A 21,854-nucleotide genomic window follows, 5' to 3' on the forward strand; every position below is an offset into this window, starting at 1 on the left:
ATGTCAAAATACACAAAAAGTCTCTGTTCCAAGCTAAGTTATTGGGGAATTAAAGCACTTAAACAATTTATATTTTCTGGAAGTGGAAGGGGGTGAGAGAAAAGTATTCATTTGTTTTTTGTACAAAAACGATTCAATTCAATTCAATTCAATTTTATTTATATAGCGCTAAATCACAACAGAGGTTATTTCATGGCACTTAACACATCAAAGTCCTTACAGCAGAACTTTACAATATTATACAGAGAAGTATTAATTTGTTTTTTGTACAAAAACAATCTGATAATCAACACTGGTGAAGACCGAGTATAATCTACTATATGTATTTTTTTTTTTATAGATTTCTCTGCAGTCTAATTGCTCATCAGATCCAACAATGTTGAACACGTGACGACGACTAAAGGCAATAATCTTTTTTCAGAACGTGAAGTGTCCGACTTCACGGACACATCCTGTTTTTATCACTTCAGAGGACATTTCTTGGAGATATGTGACTGTAAACGGATTCATTGTCTCACATGACTTGTAGACCCCAGCCACACACACACACACGCGCGCACACACGCACACACACACACACACATAGTGGGCGTGCCTGTTGCACGAGGTCAATTAAAAAGGAAAAGGATGATGTGCTTAAACTCATGTGAGCCCAGAAAAGCGGCAGCTCCTCCAACAGTTCCCTTCCAAGTCATTTTGAGCCTCCATCCCACAGTCAGGTCCGCAGCTGAGTCCAACAACGGCACTATTGTACACGCAAAGGGGCTGCTGCTGCTGCTGATCCCCGCTTCACCACAACCAGCGGACCTCCTGCTCCAGAGAAAGTGAGTTAAATGCCAACTTTATAGATGCATTACAAAAAAAAAAAGCACTCCTTTGGATGATCTGTTTGGGATCATTTAAATAAGAACTCAACTCTGCGGAGGCCCGGTGTGTTTCCTGAGGTAATAAGTCCAAGTTTCTTGGTGGAATATTAACTTTGAAGTCGGTTTTAAGAGCTGAATGATCGAGGCTTTACGCTGGTGCCCCCAGAGCGGAGCAGAGTGGGACGGACTTGGATGTCAGTCAGGAGCTTCCCGATGCGCCAGTAAAGATCCAAACTTTCCGCAGCAAATAACGCAACATGACGAAGGTAAATACGAATCCGGCTCTGTGCACCACGCGCTCACTCGCTCATTGTGTTTTCTTGTGTGTTTTGATGTTTGGAAAGTTCTCCAAATTTCATGCACGGTGGAAAAAGTTCCATCGAGTTGTGGCAGGAACAGATCAGGGACACATGGATCGAAGGGTGCTCCAGAGGTCTGCACATGAAGTGGACATGTGGTTTTTTTGGGGGGGCTCATAAGTAGACGTGTAGATGTGGTTCAGAGGGACAGGGAGCTTTTTGCTCTCTTTGCCAGCTCTAACTGAACCGTTACGTTAGATTATTGGTGCGATGATGCAACAGGCACACCCTCCTCTCCTCACAGGCTGGGACTGTTTGGAGACTATTGGTGGCACACGGACTTCTCATTATCTTCTGTGGAAACGGACTGTGATAGAACATCTTTTCAAGAGTCATTTTACTGAATTATACTACAAACATTTTATCACACTTAGAGTGGGTGGTGGAATGTAAAAAAAAAAGTAGGCCTACATTTAAGTACTGTACAAAGATACTTGTACTTTGCTGAAGTATTTCCATTTCATGTAACTTTATACACTGCTCAAAAAAATAAAGGGAACACTTAAGCAACACATCCTGGATCTCAATGAATGAAATATTCCAGGTCATTTTGTAGGGCTCTGGCAGCGCTCCTCCTGTTCTTCCTTGCACAAAGGAGCAGATAGCAGTCCCGCTGCTGGGTTGTTGTCCTCCTACGGCCCCCTCCACGTCTCCTGGTGGACCGGCCTGTCTCCTGGTATGTCCTCCATGCTCTTGACACTGTGCTGACAGACACAGCAAACCTTCTTGCCACACCGTGCATTGATGTGTCATCCTGGATGAGCTGCACTACCTGAGCAACTTCTGTGGGTTGTAGACACCTCATGCTCCCTCTAGTGGTGAGGACACTGGCAAAATGCAAAAGTGACCAAAAATCAGCCAGAACGGACGAGGACAGAGAAATGGTCTGTGGTCACCACCTGCAGAACCGTTCCTTTATAGTGATGATTCTGAATCCAGACCTCCGTGGGATAATGATTTTGATTTCCATTGATCATTCTTATGTTATTTTGTTCTCAACACATTCCACTATGTAATGAATAAAGATGTTCAACTGGAATATTTCATTCATTGAGATCTAGGATGTGTTGTTTCAGTGTTCCCTTTATTTGTTTGAGCAGTTTACTTTTACTCCACTGAATCTCAGAGGTAAATATCGTACTTTTTAAACCACTACATTTGTCTGAGAGCTTTAGTTATTCAATACTTTTAAGTTTTTCCATTCATTTCCATCCCTTTTCTATCCAGTAAAAACCATGTATTTTCAAATTTGGTGACTTCGAATTAGAATTTTTCTGATAAACTGAAGGATTGGATGTTCCTTCATGGGTTCAGAAAATCCTCCTACTTTTTAAGCAAATTAATCTATTTTAAAACCATCTAGGATCAGCTGGAAAATACATTCTCTCAAAGCTGAAAACAAGTGTTTTGCAAAGTTTTTTTTAGAGATATGTGGCTCTTACAGAACAGAAATGATACAAATATTTTATGATCATGTGCAATATGATGGATTACTGTAGTTTAAACAAACCAACGGCACATAAAGTAGTTAAAATCAGCACAACTTTAAATAACTGGCAATAAAATGATGTATAGACATTAATGCATCATAAATATGAATCCAAAAACAAAATAAAACACTGACAGGGAGCGTTCTTATTGTGTGATGAGTGCTTTCACTTTTGATACTTTATGTACATTTTGCTGATATTTACATACTTTTACCTCCGTACGTTTTTGAATGCAAGATTCTTACTTGTAGTGGATTTGTTTTTAAAGTGTGGTATTTGTACTTTTGCTTAAGTAAAACACTTCTTCCAGTTCCATTGCTTATAAGTGTCTATGCAGAATATGCAGTAGGTGGCCTCTTTATTTGACCCGGCTTTAAGAACTCTTTCTTTGTTGTCATTATTTTTCACTAAAGTCCCCTCAGTCGAAGAAACAGTCCCTTTTAAGAACTGCCGACAGAGACTAATTAGAGATAAGAGACTAATTCAAAGTGAGAGTGTCTTTGACAAAACAAGGTCCATGCAGAAGCTGTTAATGTCACATGATTCTTAAGGCAAATTCAATTTACACTGTTCCCCATTTAAATTACGTTTCCATGGCATCAGGTCTGTAAAAACAAAGTGACATTTGCCTCTAATGTAGCAGAAATCTCAGACCAATACGACCAAAACGTCTGCATTTAAATTTGACAGACAGGAAAAGGATGTTTTCAATAATTTTGGGTGAACTGACCCTTAAATTAACCTTAGTCTTAGAAATATCAAATCAAGTCATCACAAGTATGGATGCACCAGTCTCTCCCAGTATACTACAGTTATCTGCTGATATGGATAGATGGAAAATGATCTGCATTTTCATAACTTTTCACTGCGCTTTTTAATTGACCTCCCATTCACACACACATTCACACACCAACTGTGACAGAGCTGCTAAACAAGATGCTGGCCTGCCATCAGGACCAACCTCATGATTAAAGGGCAAATCGCTCTACCATCTGAGCCACAGTCGCCATCAGAGTGTGACTGACTCAGTAAAAAAAAGTATTATTTTCATGTAAGGCAGCATGAGGTCAGGGATTACTGTGGCTCAATGAACAAATGATGGAGAAAACACTGAATTTTATAAAAACCTTAGCAAATAAAACTATATTTAATGTGAGTTGGCTGTTGGCACTAACATCGGTCTAAATTGTACTAAAATACAGAACATGCAGAAATAATCTCCGATGTTTTAATCGGTTGCATGTGCACGGTTTAATTTAAGTTATTACTAATCCAGGCAATGTCGAGTCCAACTACTGTAACTACTAACTGCTGCAACTCATGATTATTTCCATTAATGACTCATCTTTTAGTAATTTATTTAGATTGCAGTAGCTGATGAATAGCTTAGTTGACCAGTCATAAATAATACATTTGTAAAAAGATGCAAATCTTCACCTCTGAGTAGCTGGAACTAGATCATGTTGATTATGTGTGACATTTGGAGCTGGACTAAACACCTGTCACTACAGCTCTTATTTCAACAGTTTATGTCATCTCTAACAATACATTGCATACGTTTGATTTATAAAATGCCCATAAAATAACTTTCAAATGTATCCAAGCAACTGAAATTCATCCCATAACTGTTGGAGATGGAGAAACTATTGATTGGATCTGCAAGGTTTTGTTTATATCTGACAAAGATAAAAGAGATTATAATAAAAGAAGTGGATTATTGTTTGAATCATGTCTCATAATGTATGTATAAAAGTGATAAATCTCATTCAGTCAATATGTTTTTCCTCTTTTAGAAACTATGTGGGACCAATTACCCAGTAAGCATCTGCTTCATAGTGGTGAACGAGTTCTGCGAACGCTTCTCCTACTATGGCATGAAAGGTATGTAAAAACGATGTCTGGACAACACGTGGTAGTGTATGTAGTATGAGTGTAGTAGTATTAGAGTACAGATAACCTGAAGAATAATTCTGCATCTACAGAGTAGCTTTATGGTCTTCTGAATAAAGCTGTAAAAACTCTCAGACTGGTTAAAGTAGTTAAAAGATATCGAGGGGACAATATTGACATAAGAATCTTTCTTTCACATGACCTCACTGATACTCGCATGTCAGTCTGTCACGTTACATCAGTACACGCACACACGCACATGCACACGCACGCACACACACACACACACACACACACACACACACACACACACACACACACACACACACACACGCACACACACACACACACACACACACACGCATGCACACGCACACACAAACAATGCCTGATTTCCTTCTGCTGGTTAATGGCAGGACAGTGAATGTTGACTCGAACATTTGACAACACTTCTTGCACTTATTATGCATGTTGTTAAAGCCACTATTTATTATTTATTTCATTATCACTGAATCAATACATGTTATTTTCTATAAAATTGCAGAAAATAGCAAAACATGCCCATCAGTTGTTCCTAGAGGCCGAAGTAATGTCCTTGTTTTGTTTGGCACTTGAAAACACACGGGGAAATTCAGAGTCCAGAAAACCAAGTCTATTTCCATACATCAGCTTACACACAAGGAAACAGACTTTATAATCTGTGCGACTAAAGGGGAGTATTTGTACTGACTGTGTGATTGCAAAGTGTGTGCAGCTGAGGCTGATTGCAGAACAGGGTGCAGGTGGATGAAGCAGGCGGGAGAGAGACAGAAAAAGTTGTTCTTCCTAACGGCTTCATCTCTTCTGTTTGTGCCTTTGCGTTTCCTGCATTATGTTACCCCCGTGTTAGCTTGCTAAATTGTTAACCTCGCTGGCTTCTAGACGCCGTCCGTGTTGCCGTTGCTTAGCAACAGTGTTTTAATGACTTAACCACTTGAACGTCAAGCCTACGGTGCACACGATTTAGGGATTGCCCCCTCGCGCTTTCAGTAACTCTGGGTCTTTTGGATCCTGTTTAGGTGGTGGAAGGTCAAATCATGTTATTTCTGACTGTAAATTCTGGAGGATTGACTGAGGGCAAAGGATTATGGGATTCTTTATACTGCTCTTGGTCAGTCAGACAGTTTGGATTAGAATATAACTTGTTTCCATGTTATGCTGTGTTTCAGTCTTTTAATGTGGGTTTGGACTCGTCCATCCCCCGAGTCCGTTCACATCCTAACGCTTGCTTGTGTGTGTGACCACAGCGGTGCTGACGCTCTACTTCCTCACCTACCTGCACTGGGACAAGGACCTGTCCACCGCCGTCTACCATGCCTTCAGCAGCCTCTGCTACTTCACCCCCATACTGGGAGCTCTCATCGCTGACTCCTGGCTTGGAAAATTCAAGTGAGTGTCGGTACCCTTCAGCTATATGGTCAGCTCACCCACAAAAAAACTGTCAAGTCGTGCAATTTTCATGTGCAGAAGCTTTGAGATTATGAGTTTCTGTCACCTCAGTGTAGTGGATGTGTTTAAAAGTTACTCACTAAGTCTTTCCAGAAACAGTGTCCCAGTCAGAAACAATCCTGCAGTTAATAGATGTGTCCATCATGCATGTGTAGTTTCATCATCATCAGTGGTGCGGGATCTCAGTTTGCAGTACACCATGTAATATTTTATCCTGTCAACCCGGGAGCTTTGACCAACACTACCTGTTAGTGGAGATGAGTCACCCTGACCACACACAGAGATTATGAATAATGATGTGGGGTGAAACTTTGAATGTACATAATTACACTTTGCTCCCAACAGGACCATCATCTACCTGTCTGTCGTGTATGTGATCGGCCATGTGGTCAAGTCGGTGGGAGCCATTCCCACTGTGGGAAGCAGCGACGTGCACATGTAAGTCATCTGGAAAGGGTTCCTTTTTGCAAACACAGTCACAGCACAGAGCTATTAGACAGAACACTACATCATACCATGTGTATCATCCCACAGATGCCCGAAGGAGCCCAATTTGGGCTTTTAACAGCCTTTGACGAGCAGTTACAGATTCTCCTTATTCCTAAAAGTGTTTTGTTAAATTCTAACCAGAATGATTATGAACTGTAAAGTTTGTGCAGCTAAAAGGTACATAATAAGTTTCCTTATTAAATTACATTGGCATACGTCTTATCTCTCTCGTAATGCTTGTGTTGTTAGTGTGTCCTTTGTCACTGTCTTTGGGCTGCCAGTCAAGATGAGAGATTGAGGAAGCTGCACAAGCTGACAAGGCGAAACTTGCATTAAAATTAACTTCCGGGTCCCTCTAGGATGCCTTAATACTGAATAGGACGAAAAGATGTCCAGTTTGAAGTTAGACAGAGAAAAACAAATTCTTGGAACCATGAAATGTTTTGCATTTATGTGTGATAAATGATTTGTGTAACCTGATCAGCACTAAACTCTAGTTAATATACACTCTATGTCCATCATAAATCACTTGCATCAGCAGTTAGCTTGTGTTTGTGTCTGTGTGTGTGTGTGTGTGTGTGTGTGTGTGTGTCCTAGCGCTCTGTCCATGTTGGGTCTGATACTCATAGCGTTCGGCACCGGAGGAATCAAACCCTGCGTTGCTGCATTCGGAGGAGACCAGTTTGATGAAGAGCATGTAAGACTCTGAATGTCTTCTGTTTAGTAGAAATCAACGTAGATGTCGACGAGTTTTCAGATTCTTTCCAAAGGGGCCATCTATTGGTAATAGAAGTTTTTCCAAGAGGGTTTTTCAAGAGGGTTTCTTCAGTAAAAGAAGGTTGTGACATCTGTAAATGCTGCATACATGTAGACTCATAAAAATTCATGCAGTGTTACAGAAATATGTGACCAAACTGAGCTTTAAATTTCTATGCATGGAAATCTCTGAGTCTGCTCGACTTTTTATCTTCATAAAGCTTACGAGATCCTGTCTTGTGTATGTAAATGTCAATTTGAATATCAAAAGTGGATCTAAAAAGACTTATTTTTGAGTTCAGAGTGACAAAATTATTTAATCTTGACTTCTTCAGCGTTAAGAATTTGAACCTCTTTTTACTTATTGTTATGGTTTGTTGGTACTCTGTGCTTTAGTTTTATCACCGCCATCAATCTTGTTTCCAAAAGCAGCAAGCAGCCGCCCTCATCAAACAAGCTCTAATAAACTCAAGAGTCCAGCAACAAACAGCAGTTAAACAAAGTGAACCATTTAGCTGATAAAGAGCCAGACACGTTTCTCAGGGGTTTTCAGATGGACATATAAACTGTTGTTGTGTAAAAATGTGGTCAAATCTAAGTTTATATTATTCAGTGCTACAACTGCTTGATACAGTCATTGCGATAGATAATATTTTTTAAACTAATCTGAAACCTTACCGCTCTTAAGATAAAGTAAGTAGTGAGGAGCTAGCGTGTCGACAGTTTGTCAACAGTCAGATTAAAAAGTCAAAGTAACCTGTGATTGTTTTATCGATCTCCTCCAGATCAGCGAGAGGCAGAAATTCTTCTCCATTTTCTACATGTCAATCAACGCCGGGAGCCTCTTGTCCACTGTGATTACACCCATACTGAGAGGTGAGCGTTCACGATCGTCATTTTCAACATGTGTTAGTGAGGTCCGCTGTGTGAGTAACGTCCCTCCACTCCTGCAGGTGATGTGCAGTGTTTCGGTGGTGACTGCTACGCTCTGGCCTTCGGGGTTCCTGCAGTTTTAATGATTTTGGCTCTAGGTGAGTTTCCACTGGAGCATCATCCACGCAGATGTACTTCATTGGAGCAGGGAAAGTTCAAACAGTAACTGTGTAACACTGTCCGTCAAGAGCTTAAGCAATATGGAGTTTACAAAATATATATATATATAAAAAAAAAGGATAATGATAAAGCCGTGGCTTTAAGAACGGCGATGTCCAGAGATATTGTCTATTTTAATTCGCATGTTTCTCTTCCAAATCTGGCACCTACATTACCCACAATGCAAGTCACAACTCGCCAATAGTTCAGTTATAGATTAGAGTGATTCATGCAACCTCATACCTTGCTAGCCTCATGTAGACATGATGAACGGGCTGCAGAGGTCTGGTGAGCTTTCGTTCTTTAACTTGTCGTCTTCAGCTCAAACTGACTCGTGAAGTCATCTGAGGCAATTTATTAAACATTTCTCAGCTCCATCTGGAATCAAAGTCACAAATCTAGATCAAAGTCGCAGTAAATACTGTTTTAAGTTGGCTGAATTTTTAACTAGTGGAAATTACTACGTCTTAGAGACTTTATCTAAAGCAAAAAATGAAGGTAAACATGTTTAAAGTTAATTTTTGACCCTGAAAGTGTTTGTCACAGAGATGTACCTCAATAACTTCTTACGCCTATAATACACACCCTTTTGTTCGGATTCAAACCTAAGATGCGGTGGTTTCTACAAATGTGTTATTTATGTAAATAGATGTCTTATGCATTATTTTAAACACATTTTACCAACATATTTGGTATCTTTTAGGAAACAAATTCACTTGATGAATATATGGGTGTGGCTACACTCCATTGGGGATTGTTTTCAGTCGTTGCATCCGAATGAGCGACCTTGAGTTAATTTAGAGACTATTGGAGAAGCTTTTAACTAATTGCTATTGAACGCCATATAATGTATGTTGTGCACCAAAACTCACCAGGTGTAAACAACCAAGACCCTCCCCCAATGTGAGCAGAGTGCAAAGCTACGTCGGCAAATGACCATTGCTTCCTTTTTTTCTTTTTATGTTAGGAAGTCTTGCTCCGGCTTCTAATATTTGCTAGCGTTGCTTCTTCTAGCTCTGCCATTGTTGGAACTACATTTTTAAACAAATACTTGAATTTGTATTCATCCCCCTTAGCCACACCCACTGGTGTCTGATTGGTCGGCCCTTCAGAGGGACTGAGCAAACCTTATTGTGAACAGGGTTTCCAGACTATTATCACAGTTTATGTTGGATAACGACATAGAGTAGCTGCAATAAGCTCATATCAGCTAATAATATCGACCCATTCTGTATCAGCTTCCAAAAAAAGCGTCACATTTGAGGATCTGCGCTTTAGTTCAGGCTGCGATCTGGATGCTGAGGATATGTTTTTACTGGCTGGGCTTCCTCTTGATCAAGGCCCATCCATATACATCCTGACAGTCCGTTATCTCTGCCTCTGCGTACCCGTCACCCCCTGATCCTTGTGGTATTCATGCTTGGCCGCCCCGTCCACTGTGAAAACAAAGTGTGATTTAATACTAGAGAGGCTACAGACAGCCGCAGTGAGGGCGAGACAAAGTCTGGGCTTTAATGTCAAAGGCCTAAAGTGTGTTTACAGCATGTTCAGATTTATTACCCTGAAGCATCTCATAATCCACTGAGAGGACAGCACATCTTTAAAAGATAAACCACTGAGACTTTTGCTTCTTCCTGTCTTCTTGTCTTGTTTAAAAGTAAGGTCATATTATAATGTTGCTTCTTCTGATACCAGCCGAGGGCAGAATTTGTTTGCAATTGTTTGTCACACAAACTGTTTTCTCCACTCCTCTTCATCTGTCCTCTGTGCAGTTGTGTTCATTTCTGGCAGCAGTCTGTACAAGAGGACTCCTCCCCAGGGAAACATCCTGTTGGAAGTCTGCAATTGCATCGGGGTGAGTCATCTCCCACTTCTCCCCCGTCGTATCTGAGCACTATATTAAGTGCACGCACGGATTCAGTGCTATTTATCATTATTATGTGCTGTAATAAAGGCATGAATTTGACTCTTTTCCTCTGTCTGTGCCATCCACTCTGCATTTTCACCCGTTATTGACTTTGTGTTTTACAGTTTGCCATCAAAAACCGATGGAACAGATCGAAGTACGACCCTCAGAGGAAGCACTGGCTGGACTGGGCTGAGGGGAAGTACTCGGTAACAACACCGGACTCCTACTATCAACTCTGCTGTAGAGATTTGTATCTGTGTTTTATGAGGGCACTTGAGAAAGTCAAAATCGTGTTTGTACCTTGGTTGCAGCAATGATTCGTCCACTCTTTGTGTTTGTGCCTGAACAGAAGCGTCTGATCCAGGAGATTAAGATGGTTCTGCGGGTTCTGGTGCTCTACATCCCTCTGCCAATGTTCTGGGCTCTGTTTGATCAGCAGGTATGGGAAGACAAAACACTTGGGAAGTGTCATAACAATGTGACCACAATGAATACACCAAATATCTCAAGTTGAATGCAGTAAAAGTGTTGGAAGAGACTTTCAGGTTGGTAATTAATGCCTCAACCACTACTTTAATTCAGGCTGAAACATTTCAACAAGAATAAATACAATTTGGTCCAGACATTCATGTTTCCCTCAGGATGAATCTTGAAAAGTCTGATTATCCTTCAAGCACGTTCAACAAGTCAAAATTCTTTTAAGATGTAGCAATGGCCAAAGGTCATTTCAGAATTGTTCAGATACTGAACTGGTGACACTAATCTTAAATGTTCACCTTGAAATGGTGCTGATAGTGTATATCCTCTGTACTGTCGGGTTGCAGTGTGTTTCTTTGCAACAACATATCGAAAGTATCGTCTGCTGTCAGTCAGCTTTATTGGCCAAGCATGTGAACGCATGCAAGGATTCCTTCAAAGTCTTCTTTACATACAGCATATGATTTTGGAAAGACATGGATGTAAACTGTGACCTGACTGGTTGACGGAGGCATGCAACTGCGAGGTGGTAATTCTTCTTTTTTGGTTTGTTTTATGATAAAGCACTTGCAAAAAACGAATGATATCTTCAACAGCTTCTTGCGTAGTTGCCAGGCAACCAGTGGACACACCAGGAACTTACTGGTCCCAGTCAGAAATGTCAGACACATAACTCTGTAAAACATGAAATGGCAGTTCTTACACCAATGTTACATTCTCATCAAAATTCAAGACATAAGTATATTTGGGTATAAATACTTTTTTATTAAACAGTTCATCGTGCAGCTGGGACACAGACAAATAAGTCTGTAATTTGGATAAATTGAAATAGCGTATAGTTTTTAATTTGGCTACCTCTTAAATCCATCTGGACCTGCATATCAGGCATTTAATCCAAGTTCAAGTGATATTATGGCAGTAGCTTCACAGTAACTAAGAGCGGCGTTATTGAGTTTTAGCTCAAGCACCATCCTTCAGAAAAGACTGAGCTGCCTTCTCCGTCAGAATGTGGTCAAGGTTTTGCAGCACAGCTCTCTTATGAAATCTGATAACTATCTGTTATCTTCTCCTCTGGTCAACATTCAACACAACCATCTGATTATGGACAACCTCAAAGCCACATTCAAAATTCCTGAATTTCATTCCTCCTCAACTCATTCTTCATTTGAATTCGACTGATTAAAAAAACTTCCAAAAAATGCAGACAAACCCACAAAAATCCCTCCGACTGCATGTGAAAATGTTTCCAGGTTTTTATCATTATGCTCTGCGGGAAAACAAAGAAAGATAATCTGCTATGGTTGAAGGGTCGTTTAACAAAGTTAATAGTGGAGCTGTGGCCTTAAACTAATCTGACAGTAACAGTCTGGTTTTTTTTTTATTGCAGGGATCCCGCTGGACACTTCAAGCCACAAGGATGAACATGGCTTTTGTAAGCGTTTCCTCACATAAAGATATGATTTTACAAACCTGATAAGATAGTTGCACTTTGATATCAGTGGGAGGGTTTTGATTTTCATCTGATTACTTTTTATTCAGTATAATAGTACATTGTTGATGGCTGACCTGCCCTTGTCTTGTTTTTATTACAGGGAGATTCCTTCACTATAAAGCCTGACCAAATGCAGGTATGTGCAGCTCATTCTGCTCTCAGTGTTTGGGTTCAGTGTCCATTAATCATCCGCGTCAGCAATAATGTTTGGCAGGATATCCAGATAAAAGAAAATAATGAATAAGTTGGAAAACCAGTTTTCGCTGTCAACCTGCTAACCGCGCGAAAGTGCGTAGTACACCCACCAGTCCATTAACGATTAACATGTCAGTGTCACATTTTGACCCACCTAGGTATGAAAAGTAAGGTGCCTTCGGTTTAGGCAAAAAAAAAAAAAAAAAAAAGTGGTTAGGTTGAGGGAGAGATCATGGCTTGGGTTTAAATACAGCAAATAAAAAGTAATATTACATAGTTATCCTTACGTACGTTACTTACCATATGTCACATACGTTTAATACATTATATTGTGCAAGTAACTTAACTTTTCCTTTTCAACCGACTCGAACACCGGTCTCCCGGGTGAAAGTCCGTCCAGATACCTGCGTGTACTTTTCACGCCTAGTTGAGCCAAAACGTGACACTGACACGTGTCCTTTCGTGGACTGATGAGTGAATTACACACATACAGTTTATGATGTATGTATATTTTTTAGTGAAGCATCACAATGAAGTTCAAAGTTTCTTTTTGACTTTGAAAATGGGGATTGACTTTATGTTTTGTATCTTTTCTGTCTTATCATATAAGAATCACAGTGTCCTTTTTTTATTTGGTATCATCAGGAATAGTAGATACATTTCTTTCTGAGCACTGTAAGGATTCAAAAAAAACAAAAACCTTCACCTAAGTTTTAATTATGGTCAGTTAAACTAAACGTTTTATAACTTTGGAAGAGTTATTCAACAATCGACCATAACTGCATTGTAGTATATACGTATATGGACAGTGACTTTTAAAATCCAAAGTCCTGGAGTACAGAGTTAAAAATGTAATAGCTCTCTAGAAAGTAAATCTTGATCAGAAACCAACAGTGGGTATCCACTATTTATAAACATTTTAAGTCTCACCAAAGGTCTGTATTTTTCAGACTGCTCTTTAAGGAAAGATTTTGACTTGTTTATTAGACACTTTTTTTTTTTTTTTTTTTTTTAAATACATGAATTTGTTTCTTCCAATATATGGGTCTGTGCATGTTTGAAAAAAGTAGCTACCAGGTTAAAGCCTCACTTTCATTCACACCTAAATAAGACCAAAATAATCCAGGTAAATTAGAATCACATTAAAAAAGGTGACAGGTGCAACTGTTGCTGTCACTTCCTTCAAGTGAAGGTTAGGAAGGCTGCCGCTGCAGCCGGATTATTGTCAGTTAGACTGAGATCATGTGACTGACCAGTCAAGAACATTACACTCCTTGACCATAACATGTTCATAGTTGTCTTCTCTGTAACATTAAGATGAGTGTTGTCATAAAATTGGAGGACTACACGTGCATAAGTTGTCCCACGTTGCTCTGTCATGGATGTAAACATCCTGAAAGTTGAAAGACAACTCTTTTAATTTCAAATACAGAGCACAGTTAAAATGTGCTGCTGTCCAAATACTCACAGATGTTACTGTATAACTGATATACAACCAGGAACATGAATCAGTTCATGTTTTTTATTTCCAATAAAAACACTCACCAGTATGTCACATTAGCACTTCTCACACAGCACAGACTACTGCTTAACTAGACTAAGTGATGGTGTCTCAACAAAACACTTTTATAGCTGTATAATTGTTGCTATCTTCCATCTCATTACAGGCAACATTGAATCAGAATCTCTTTATTCATGCACACACCAAACCTTTATTATGTTATGAGTCCTTTATAGAGTCATTTAAAGGAGACTTTTTCCTCCCCTTGCTGTCTAGATGCTGAACGCTCTGCTGATTCTTCTGTTTGTACCCATCTTTGACCTCATCATATATCCGCTCATTGGCCTTTGCAGAGTCAACATCACGTGAGTAGAAGCCTGTTGTTTTGGATACTCCTGTTTTTATTGCCGTTTTGAACATTCGAGAAGCCTCTTAAACTGGAAAAATGAGCCATGTTTATATCCCAGGGAAACGCCTCAGTCGACAAACAGGTTAACTAGTGAGTGAAATGTCTTTGTATACTTACATATACTGTGCAGTTAGACAGGTAAATCTGATGAGCAAGTGTTTCATGTATGTAGCACATTCATAACTACAAAACATGTTAAAAATAAATGTTCATTTCAGTACCTAGAACTACTACTACAAGTGTGAATAATCTAATTTCAGGCACACAAATAGAAACAAAACTCTTTCATAAACAGTGATTTGTTTTTTTCTTTGTGTTTTAGAGACTAGCTCAGGTTGTAAAGGACACTTTTGCTGCAGATGACATTATGTCTAAACAAGTGATGAGATCAGCGAGGACACTGATGTAGAAATCATCTCTCTGAATTATAAAGTGATGATGCCTGACTTTCAGAACAGTAAAAAAAAAACACTATGGACTTGCAGTAATGAAAAATGTATGAAAGGTATTGATTCTCTGTTTGTCCCTGCCTCTGTCTGCCTCCAGGCCTCTGAGGAAAATGGCCACAGGGATGATTTTTGCAGCGCTGGCCTTCGGAGCGGCCACGATGGTGGAGGTGAACGTTGTGGTACGTTCGAGCAGTAATCATGCTTCTTGTTACATAAAGACACTCACCAAAACCCTTACTTACTCATACACACAGTATTACTTGCACATAAACTTAAAAGTTGCCATGTTTTCTGGAAAACCTGGACTTCTGTAATGCAGGTGTAACTGGCAGTGTTAATAACACACTGAGCTGTCTGGACAGTTGGTATGGGGCTGGGTGATATGGACAAAATGAAATATAGCACTATTTTTTAATCCATTAACCTTACTATCAGTATCGCACATAGACTGTATACAAGTGGATGTAGCCTCTGGGTCTGAAAAGTGAGGCCAATACAGAAGTCCCAGAAAGTGCAATACCATGAGAAGTCCACTAGGGGTTGGCTCCAAAAAGATTTGATTGAAATCATGTGTGTAGCTTGCAGTTATGTTTTAGAGCTTGTGTGCCAGAATAGAAACTATAATTGTGTTGGCAAAATTTGTACTGTAAATCATTATAGTGTAATAACAATATCTTGAAAGGCTGGAATATTCATCAGTATCATACTGTCATGTCCTTTGTTTGCTAGAAAACGGTGGTGGATCCCGCTCCTGCAGGGAGTTGTCTCCTGCAGGTTTATAACCTGGCAGGAGGAGAAGTCATTGTGAAGGTCCCACACAGCAATCTGTTTCCAGACCCCATCCAAAACCTGCAGGTAACCAGACAACCTATTTATAATATTCACTGTTGATAGAAAGAAAATCAAAAAATTCTGTGACCACGTTTTCCTCAAATTCACCTCTTTGCTGGTTCTTTTTGAGTTCTTTAAATACAAGTCAGGGTTAGACTCTATTCCCCAGAGGTCTGAGCATGTGTGAGACAGTGTTTGCCTTTTGTGAAAGTGCAGAGTTTATCACTCTTCGTTCAGTCATAATTACTTTATTTAAGCAGGAAATGCATCAGTGAGATTGGACGTATGTCTTGCAGGAGTGAGTCCCGGCAGAGACAGCAGCAGTAAAAAGAGGTTATAAAACACATGAAATAGATTTGTAGCAGAAATAAAATATGTGAAGAATAAACAGGGATCAACTGCTACAAGTCCGATAAAAAGGATAATCCAGTCTACAATAACATCAACAACACGAAAAGGCACAATGACACTAAATCAGGCAAATGTGTCACACAATGTTCAGTTTAGTGAATAATATCAACAAATGCCTCTTTAAAGACTGAGACTAGATCAAGAATGACAAGAGCTTCTATCTTTTGATCCCAAGTGATGTGTTTTATTGTCATGTTTTGTCAGAGGTGTTTTAATGTGATTTAATGTGAATATTTTGGTCAGAACCTGAACATTAACCCTCTGGTCTCTCTGTGTTTAGCACCCTCCAAAATATGAGACGCTTCATCTGGGGATGCCCAGCAAAGATCTGGGAATTGTTGTCACCTTCGGTGGATCAACGTCAGAGTGCAACCAGCTGTTTGAACAACACAAGGCCTACAGTCTCATCTTGTACTCTGAAAGTACTGGAATCCAGTGCAGATTTGTGAGTGAATCTAAAAACTGGTTCAACATCTTTTTTCAGTAGCGTTAAATATTCAGGACTAAATAAGCAAGTTAAAGTTTTGAATAAAGCATCCTCAGGTATTACTATTTAGGAGTTTAATTTAAGCGATCAGCTAAATTTAACATAAACCACATAAGTGGCATCATTGTGAGTTGGCACTCATGTATTGAGGGCCATCCTCTCTTCCTACTGGTTGGCAGGTGTTGGGTCGCCAGACGTCATGTTCACAGTTGGACCCGTTTCAGATTGTGCGGTTGTAGCTTGCTCGCATTAGATTAACAACATAACTGTGACTACATTTTGATTTCAGTGTTGCTAAGACCTGATTTATAAAACTTTGTAGTATCACCTTGTTTGAACCGGGGCCAACCCAAGATTTTTAAATCAATGTGTATAAAGAACTGCCCTCTGAAAATGAGAAGAATTTCACAAATGAGTTAAGAAGAAAACAGAAATGGATGGTGTTGCAGAAACATTCTTGCCATGGCTGTTTTTCCAATAACTTAGGTGGAGGACTACACAGAGAAAAGCGGAGACGGGAATCCTTTTGTCCGGTAAAATATGTTTATTCTCAAAACATTCAAAGCTAAGTCACCTGCCTTAAAATGTATGTTAGGTTTGCTCACGAGTTCTCCCGATTAACAGGTTCCTCAACACACAGCCGGAGGCCATGAACCTAACAGTTGGAGATGTGTCTTTCTACGTGCCCGCCGGCTACAGAACGTCTGTAAACAAGACTGTGGACCGGGGAGAGTGAGTAGACCAGCAGGATGAAGGGATATTAAGAAGTATAAAGAGCCACAATCCTGAAGTCACTTCTATTCAGTATAATACTACAGTATAAATCAACACAAACCCCCCCAGATTAAAGAGTTAGTAGACACATGTTTGCTCACCACCATATCAATTTAATAGGTGATATTGCAGGTTGGAATAAATAAATATACAACTTTATTTTAAACGAACATTCCTCCATTGTACACAGATTGAATGAAATGTTAAGTGAGATTGAGGGCTGAGTTTTCTAACTTCTGAAACAGAACCTGGAAGTTCTGGTTTCACTTGCAAAATTACTCCTTACACTTTACACCTCCTGTAATTTATTGTCAAATTTAGCCATACTTTTATGAATGCGTGATCTCACTTCCTAATTTGAATTATACTAATTCTTAGTTTGTCAAATAATGCTGTGTTTTCTGTTCCCCTGTAATCATCTCACCCTTCATGTCCCTCCTGTCGCTGGGTAGATACCCAGCAGTCAGCTGCAGCCAACAGTCAGAGAGGTGCTCCGGTCTTGACCTAGACCTGCTGGACTTTGGAGCTTTTTACACCGTCATACTCTTGGAGGTCAGGATCCCATACAAGTATCATGTTATTTTATGAATTAAAGAGTTTACCAGCTAGGTGACAGAACTCTCTCTGTCAGGAATCAGGTAAAATTGTGGCTCACAAGATGGAGGATGTGAAAGCCAACAACGTGAACATTGCCTGGCAGATCCCCCAGTACGTCCTCATAACTGTTGGAGAGGTCATGTTCTCCATCACGGGCCTGGAGTTCTCCTACTCACAGGTTTGTCCACTTCTTTTTAAGTATCAAACGCTTACAATTTACAGGATTAAAGGAAGAAGTTTGTAGCTTCTTTTGTTAAGGAGGAAAGTTGTCTTGGGTTCATTAGTAGGACTTCTGTAGTCCTGACCTAGATTGAAGGCAGTTTTCTTAGTGGCATATGTGGCACCAAAAAACAGAATAAGATGATTTTGATATAATTATGATTATTATGGGCCACTCTTATGATGTTCATTCATCCATCAGATACATTTTTCTATTCACAGAACACCTTTTGAAGATTTCATTACATTTGGCGGAAATGTTCACTTGGACTGACTAGATTCTGGTGGTCAAAGGTCAAAGGTCGCAGTGACCTTACAAAACACGCTCATGGCCATACCTCAAGAATTCATACACAAATAATGACAGAATTTCACAGAAATGTCCAATAGGATAAAATAGTGAAGACGTTTTATATCCAACAGTGAAGTTGACCTTTAAACTCTTTTTCACTGATCATAATGTTCTGCAAAAAACTCTATTCTTCTTCTTATTCAACGCTATAACTCTTGAACAAAGGGAGAGATTGTGATCATATTTCACACTTTCACACATACCGAAGTGGTGACACTAATCTTCATTGATCATTGTCTGTCATCAGTCAGCTTTATATGCATAGCACGTGAACACGTGTAAGACAATTGCTTCAAAGTCACCACATATATTATATGAGTCTGGACAGATATGGATGTAAACTGCAACTTGACTGGTTCGTGGAGGCAAATAACAGTGAGGTGGTTATTCTAGTTTCTCAGCATTCGTAGAAGCATCATACATGCAAGTGAAGTGGTGCTGAGCAGCTCTACATCAGAGCAGCAAACTTTGCAGAAACAAATGTAAAATGTATGAAGTGTTTTATTTTTAAAACATACATTTTCAAAGACACCACGACATTTGTATTCAAAGCTTCTGTGAAACTGCGAGTTCTTACAAAATAGTGTATCCACTGTCGTTAACTTAAGTTCAACAATGTAAAAGTCATGACAAAATATTTGTTAATGATCCTGCCTTTCTGCATTCTCTCTTTTTTAACATCCCATCCCATCGTTTTACTCTCAACTTCGTCTGGTCTCTTGTTCATAACTAACTTTCCATCATGTTCAGGAACATATGACCCCATTTTATGGAACCTTTAAATATTTGTACGAGCCCAGGGCTGCTTGTTGTCTCTGTATTTCACAAACACTGGATCTCTTCTCCCTCCAGGCTCCAACCAACATGAAGTCAGTCCTGCAGGCCGGCTGGCTGCTCACGGTGGCCTTTGGGAACGTGATAGTGCTGGTTGTGGCTGAGGGGGCGGGGCTAGAACAGGTACGGCTTCCTGGGAAACTTTAAAACAAAACATGTTTTAGAGGCTGAATAATATCTTGATGTTGTTTAATTTATGTAATAATAAACTCAAAGTGTCACTTCCTCTAAATTACAAAAGACTCATTTCTCTCTTAGCTCCCAGCTGTGCGAGATGATCTCAGAAGGCAGAAGTTACAAAGAAAGAAATGTCTCTCAAAGCTAAAAAAAGAAAAGCCCCTTTAAGACTGAAATTATGTGGATAGTAAACAAATGATCACTTACAGTTTTATTAGTATTGGTCACAGACTGCAGAATTTTGCTTATGAAGCCTCATTAGTGTATCAGAAAAAGTTTTCATTGTGAATCAGTCCACCATGGTTGAGTCAAAAGCTTTTGGATTCACAATATGACGACACACACAATCAGCTGACCTGGAACTCTGCTGACCACAGACTGCTGCACTGACCGGCTGCAGATATTAAACAGACTGAGGACAGGCACACACACACGCACGCGCACACACACACACACACACACACACACACTCAATCTGTAACAGAATAAAAAGGCTTAATATTTTTGGAAATCCAGATTTTATTGAGCTCATATTTTTTCCTTCCGAACTTAATATTTGATTGCAGTATAAGAAATGACTGCCTATAGTTACCATGTGTAAAAGTGTTATATGCATTATATTTCTTTTGTAGAGAGCAGATGACCTCAGCAACAAGTGAACTGACTCTCTCCACCCTTCTAACTCTTCTAACTCTTCTAACTTCTAACACTTCTAACTCGACCCTGTGTTTGTTTGTTGTCCCAGTGGAAAGAGTTCCTGCTGTTTGCCGGCCTGCTGCTCGGTGTCTGCGTCATCTTCTCCATCATGGCCTACTTCTACACCTACGTTGACCCTGAACAGCTCGAGAAGATGTACCTGAAGGATTCAGGGAAGGAGGAAGATGATGAAGACAACATGAAGAAGAAAAATAGTGACACACACCTGAATAAAATGGGGAAGAGCACCAAATTGTAACTGTGCAGGTACGTAGGTACGCAGGTACTCGTGTCTTTTTGGCTGGTTTATGTTTTTTTTTTAAGGTTTTATTTTCGCGAAAATGAAGCACTCAAATATGATTGTTGTTTAATATTTTCTGTGAAACCTTTCTGAACCCTCAGGTCAATTCAAAGTCTATGACTGTACAACAGAGGTTCCCAAACTTTTCAGACTATGTATCATATGTGCCAAACATAATTTTCCAAGTACCACCTCCAGATACCAATTAAAATTCACTAATTTAACCGTGCAATAGCTTCAAACAAAGCTAAACAAAAAACAAAACAAAACAAAAAAATGCTGTAAGGCTGTTTCAAAATCAAGACGTTTACATGTCTAGCTAATAGTGGTGCGGTTTGCCTGCTAAATCCTCTTCGGCATCCGAGTTGTCAGGTCTGGTGTTTCCACTTGCTTCTCAACTGTTTTTTTTGGACCTTATAGCCATTTTTTAATTCCACTCACTCTGCTTGAAATCAATGGACCATGTCAAGACTCAACTGTGTCAAGCTAATGCTAATTGACCCTACATGGCCATGTGGTACACATACCACAGTTTGGGAATCACTGCTATACAGGGATGGATTTTCTGAATGAGACTGAACACATGAAAGAGTGTTTTTAAAGTGACATAATAATTCTCCATACCATGATCAATAGTGCTATTGATATGTTAAAGATTGTATGCTGTATATATATTTGCTGCTTATTAACTCCATGTCAAAATGTGAATCACAATGTTGTGTTTTCTATGATGCCACATAATAATCATAACCTGTGACTTTGTTGACAGAACACATTGGTGAAATTATTGCTTACATTGTGTGCCTATAACAGTGATATCAAAAGATGGGAAATCTAAAACTGTATAGAAATAACCGGCATGGTTTTGTATACTTGCCGCTTTCCTTTTTCACGGAAGACATGTTGAAATCACAGGTGAATCAAATAAAAGCAATGAAAGCTGAAATCCATTTAGCTGCTTCAGTTTCAGGATGTCCGTCATGGTTTACTGGAACACTTGAATGGGGCCATTGTCAATGTTATTAACAACAGCTGTGATTTTCCTACTATGTCAAGATGTCTGCTGTGAAAAGGGATTATTCAAAGTATTGTATGTGTGATTTGTTGTATGTGCTCAAACATTCAACCCCAGTGAGATGCTCTGGTCTGTGATGTGTTTAATGACAATATTTGATGTTGTTTGTCAGGAAAAAAGTGTAAATTATGCTCCTCTATATAGAGCTGTGTAAATAAACTGTTGACAGTGATGCCAAAACGTTGTTTTGTGCTTTATGAAACTTTTAAACTGGCCCTAGTTCAGATGTGTAAAATGA

The 21,854-nt window shown here is 39.5% G+C and overlaps 1 protein-coding gene across 2 annotated transcripts; it reads left to right on the forward strand.

The window, feature by feature from the left end:
- The first annotated feature begins 708 nt into the window (after positions 1 to 708).
- slc15a2 (solute carrier family 15 member 2) lies at positions 709 to 21,790 on the forward strand. 2 transcript variants are annotated; one of them, XM_069154977.1, is made up of 23 exons: positions 709 to 824; positions 1,033 to 1,132; positions 4,509 to 4,596; positions 5,892 to 6,033; positions 6,439 to 6,531; positions 7,180 to 7,279; positions 8,124 to 8,214; positions 8,292 to 8,369; positions 10,203 to 10,285; positions 10,462 to 10,545; positions 10,689 to 10,778; positions 12,204 to 12,248; positions 12,409 to 12,444; positions 14,281 to 14,369; positions 14,960 to 15,041; positions 15,592 to 15,717; positions 16,385 to 16,549; positions 17,078 to 17,124; positions 17,216 to 17,323; positions 17,818 to 17,917; positions 17,997 to 18,140; positions 19,386 to 19,490; positions 20,290 to 21,790. In XM_069154977.1, exons 2-23 carry the CDS (start codon positions 1,124 to 1,126, stop codon positions 20,497 to 20,499), a joined length of 2,115 nt encoding a protein of 704 aa, XP_069011078.1. In that variant the 5' UTR covers positions 709 to 824; positions 1,033 to 1,123; the 3' UTR covers positions 20,500 to 21,790. The 2 variants fall into 2 exon arrangements, with proteins under 2 accessions (XP_069011078.1, XP_069011079.1); XM_069154978.1 differs by lacking the exon at positions 709 to 824 and adding an exon at positions 905 to 944.
- The last annotated feature ends 64 nt before the right edge of the window (positions 21,791 to 21,854 follow it).

This window comes from Embiotoca jacksoni, unplaced genomic scaffold (genome assembly GCF_022577435.1).
Source record: "Embiotoca jacksoni isolate LCO1_2020_lvr unplaced genomic scaffold, fEmbJac1.0.p SCAF_2, whole genome shotgun sequence".
Classification (NCBI taxonomy): Eukaryota; Metazoa; Chordata; class Actinopteri; family Embiotocidae; genus Embiotoca; species Embiotoca jacksoni.

What these genes read in the sequence shown, in the direction of transcription:
- slc15a2 (XM_069154977.1), top strand. An exon ending in TGGTGGAGGTGAACGTTGTG is followed by an intron (nt 15,042 to 15,591) that starts GTACGTTCGAGC and finishes TTTGTTTGCTAG; the next exon opens with AAAACGGTGGTGGATCCCGC. An exon ending in GACGGGAATCCTTTTGTCCG is followed by an intron (nt 17,125 to 17,215) that starts GTAAAATATGTT and finishes CCCGATTAACAG; the next exon opens with GTTCCTCAACACACAGCCGG.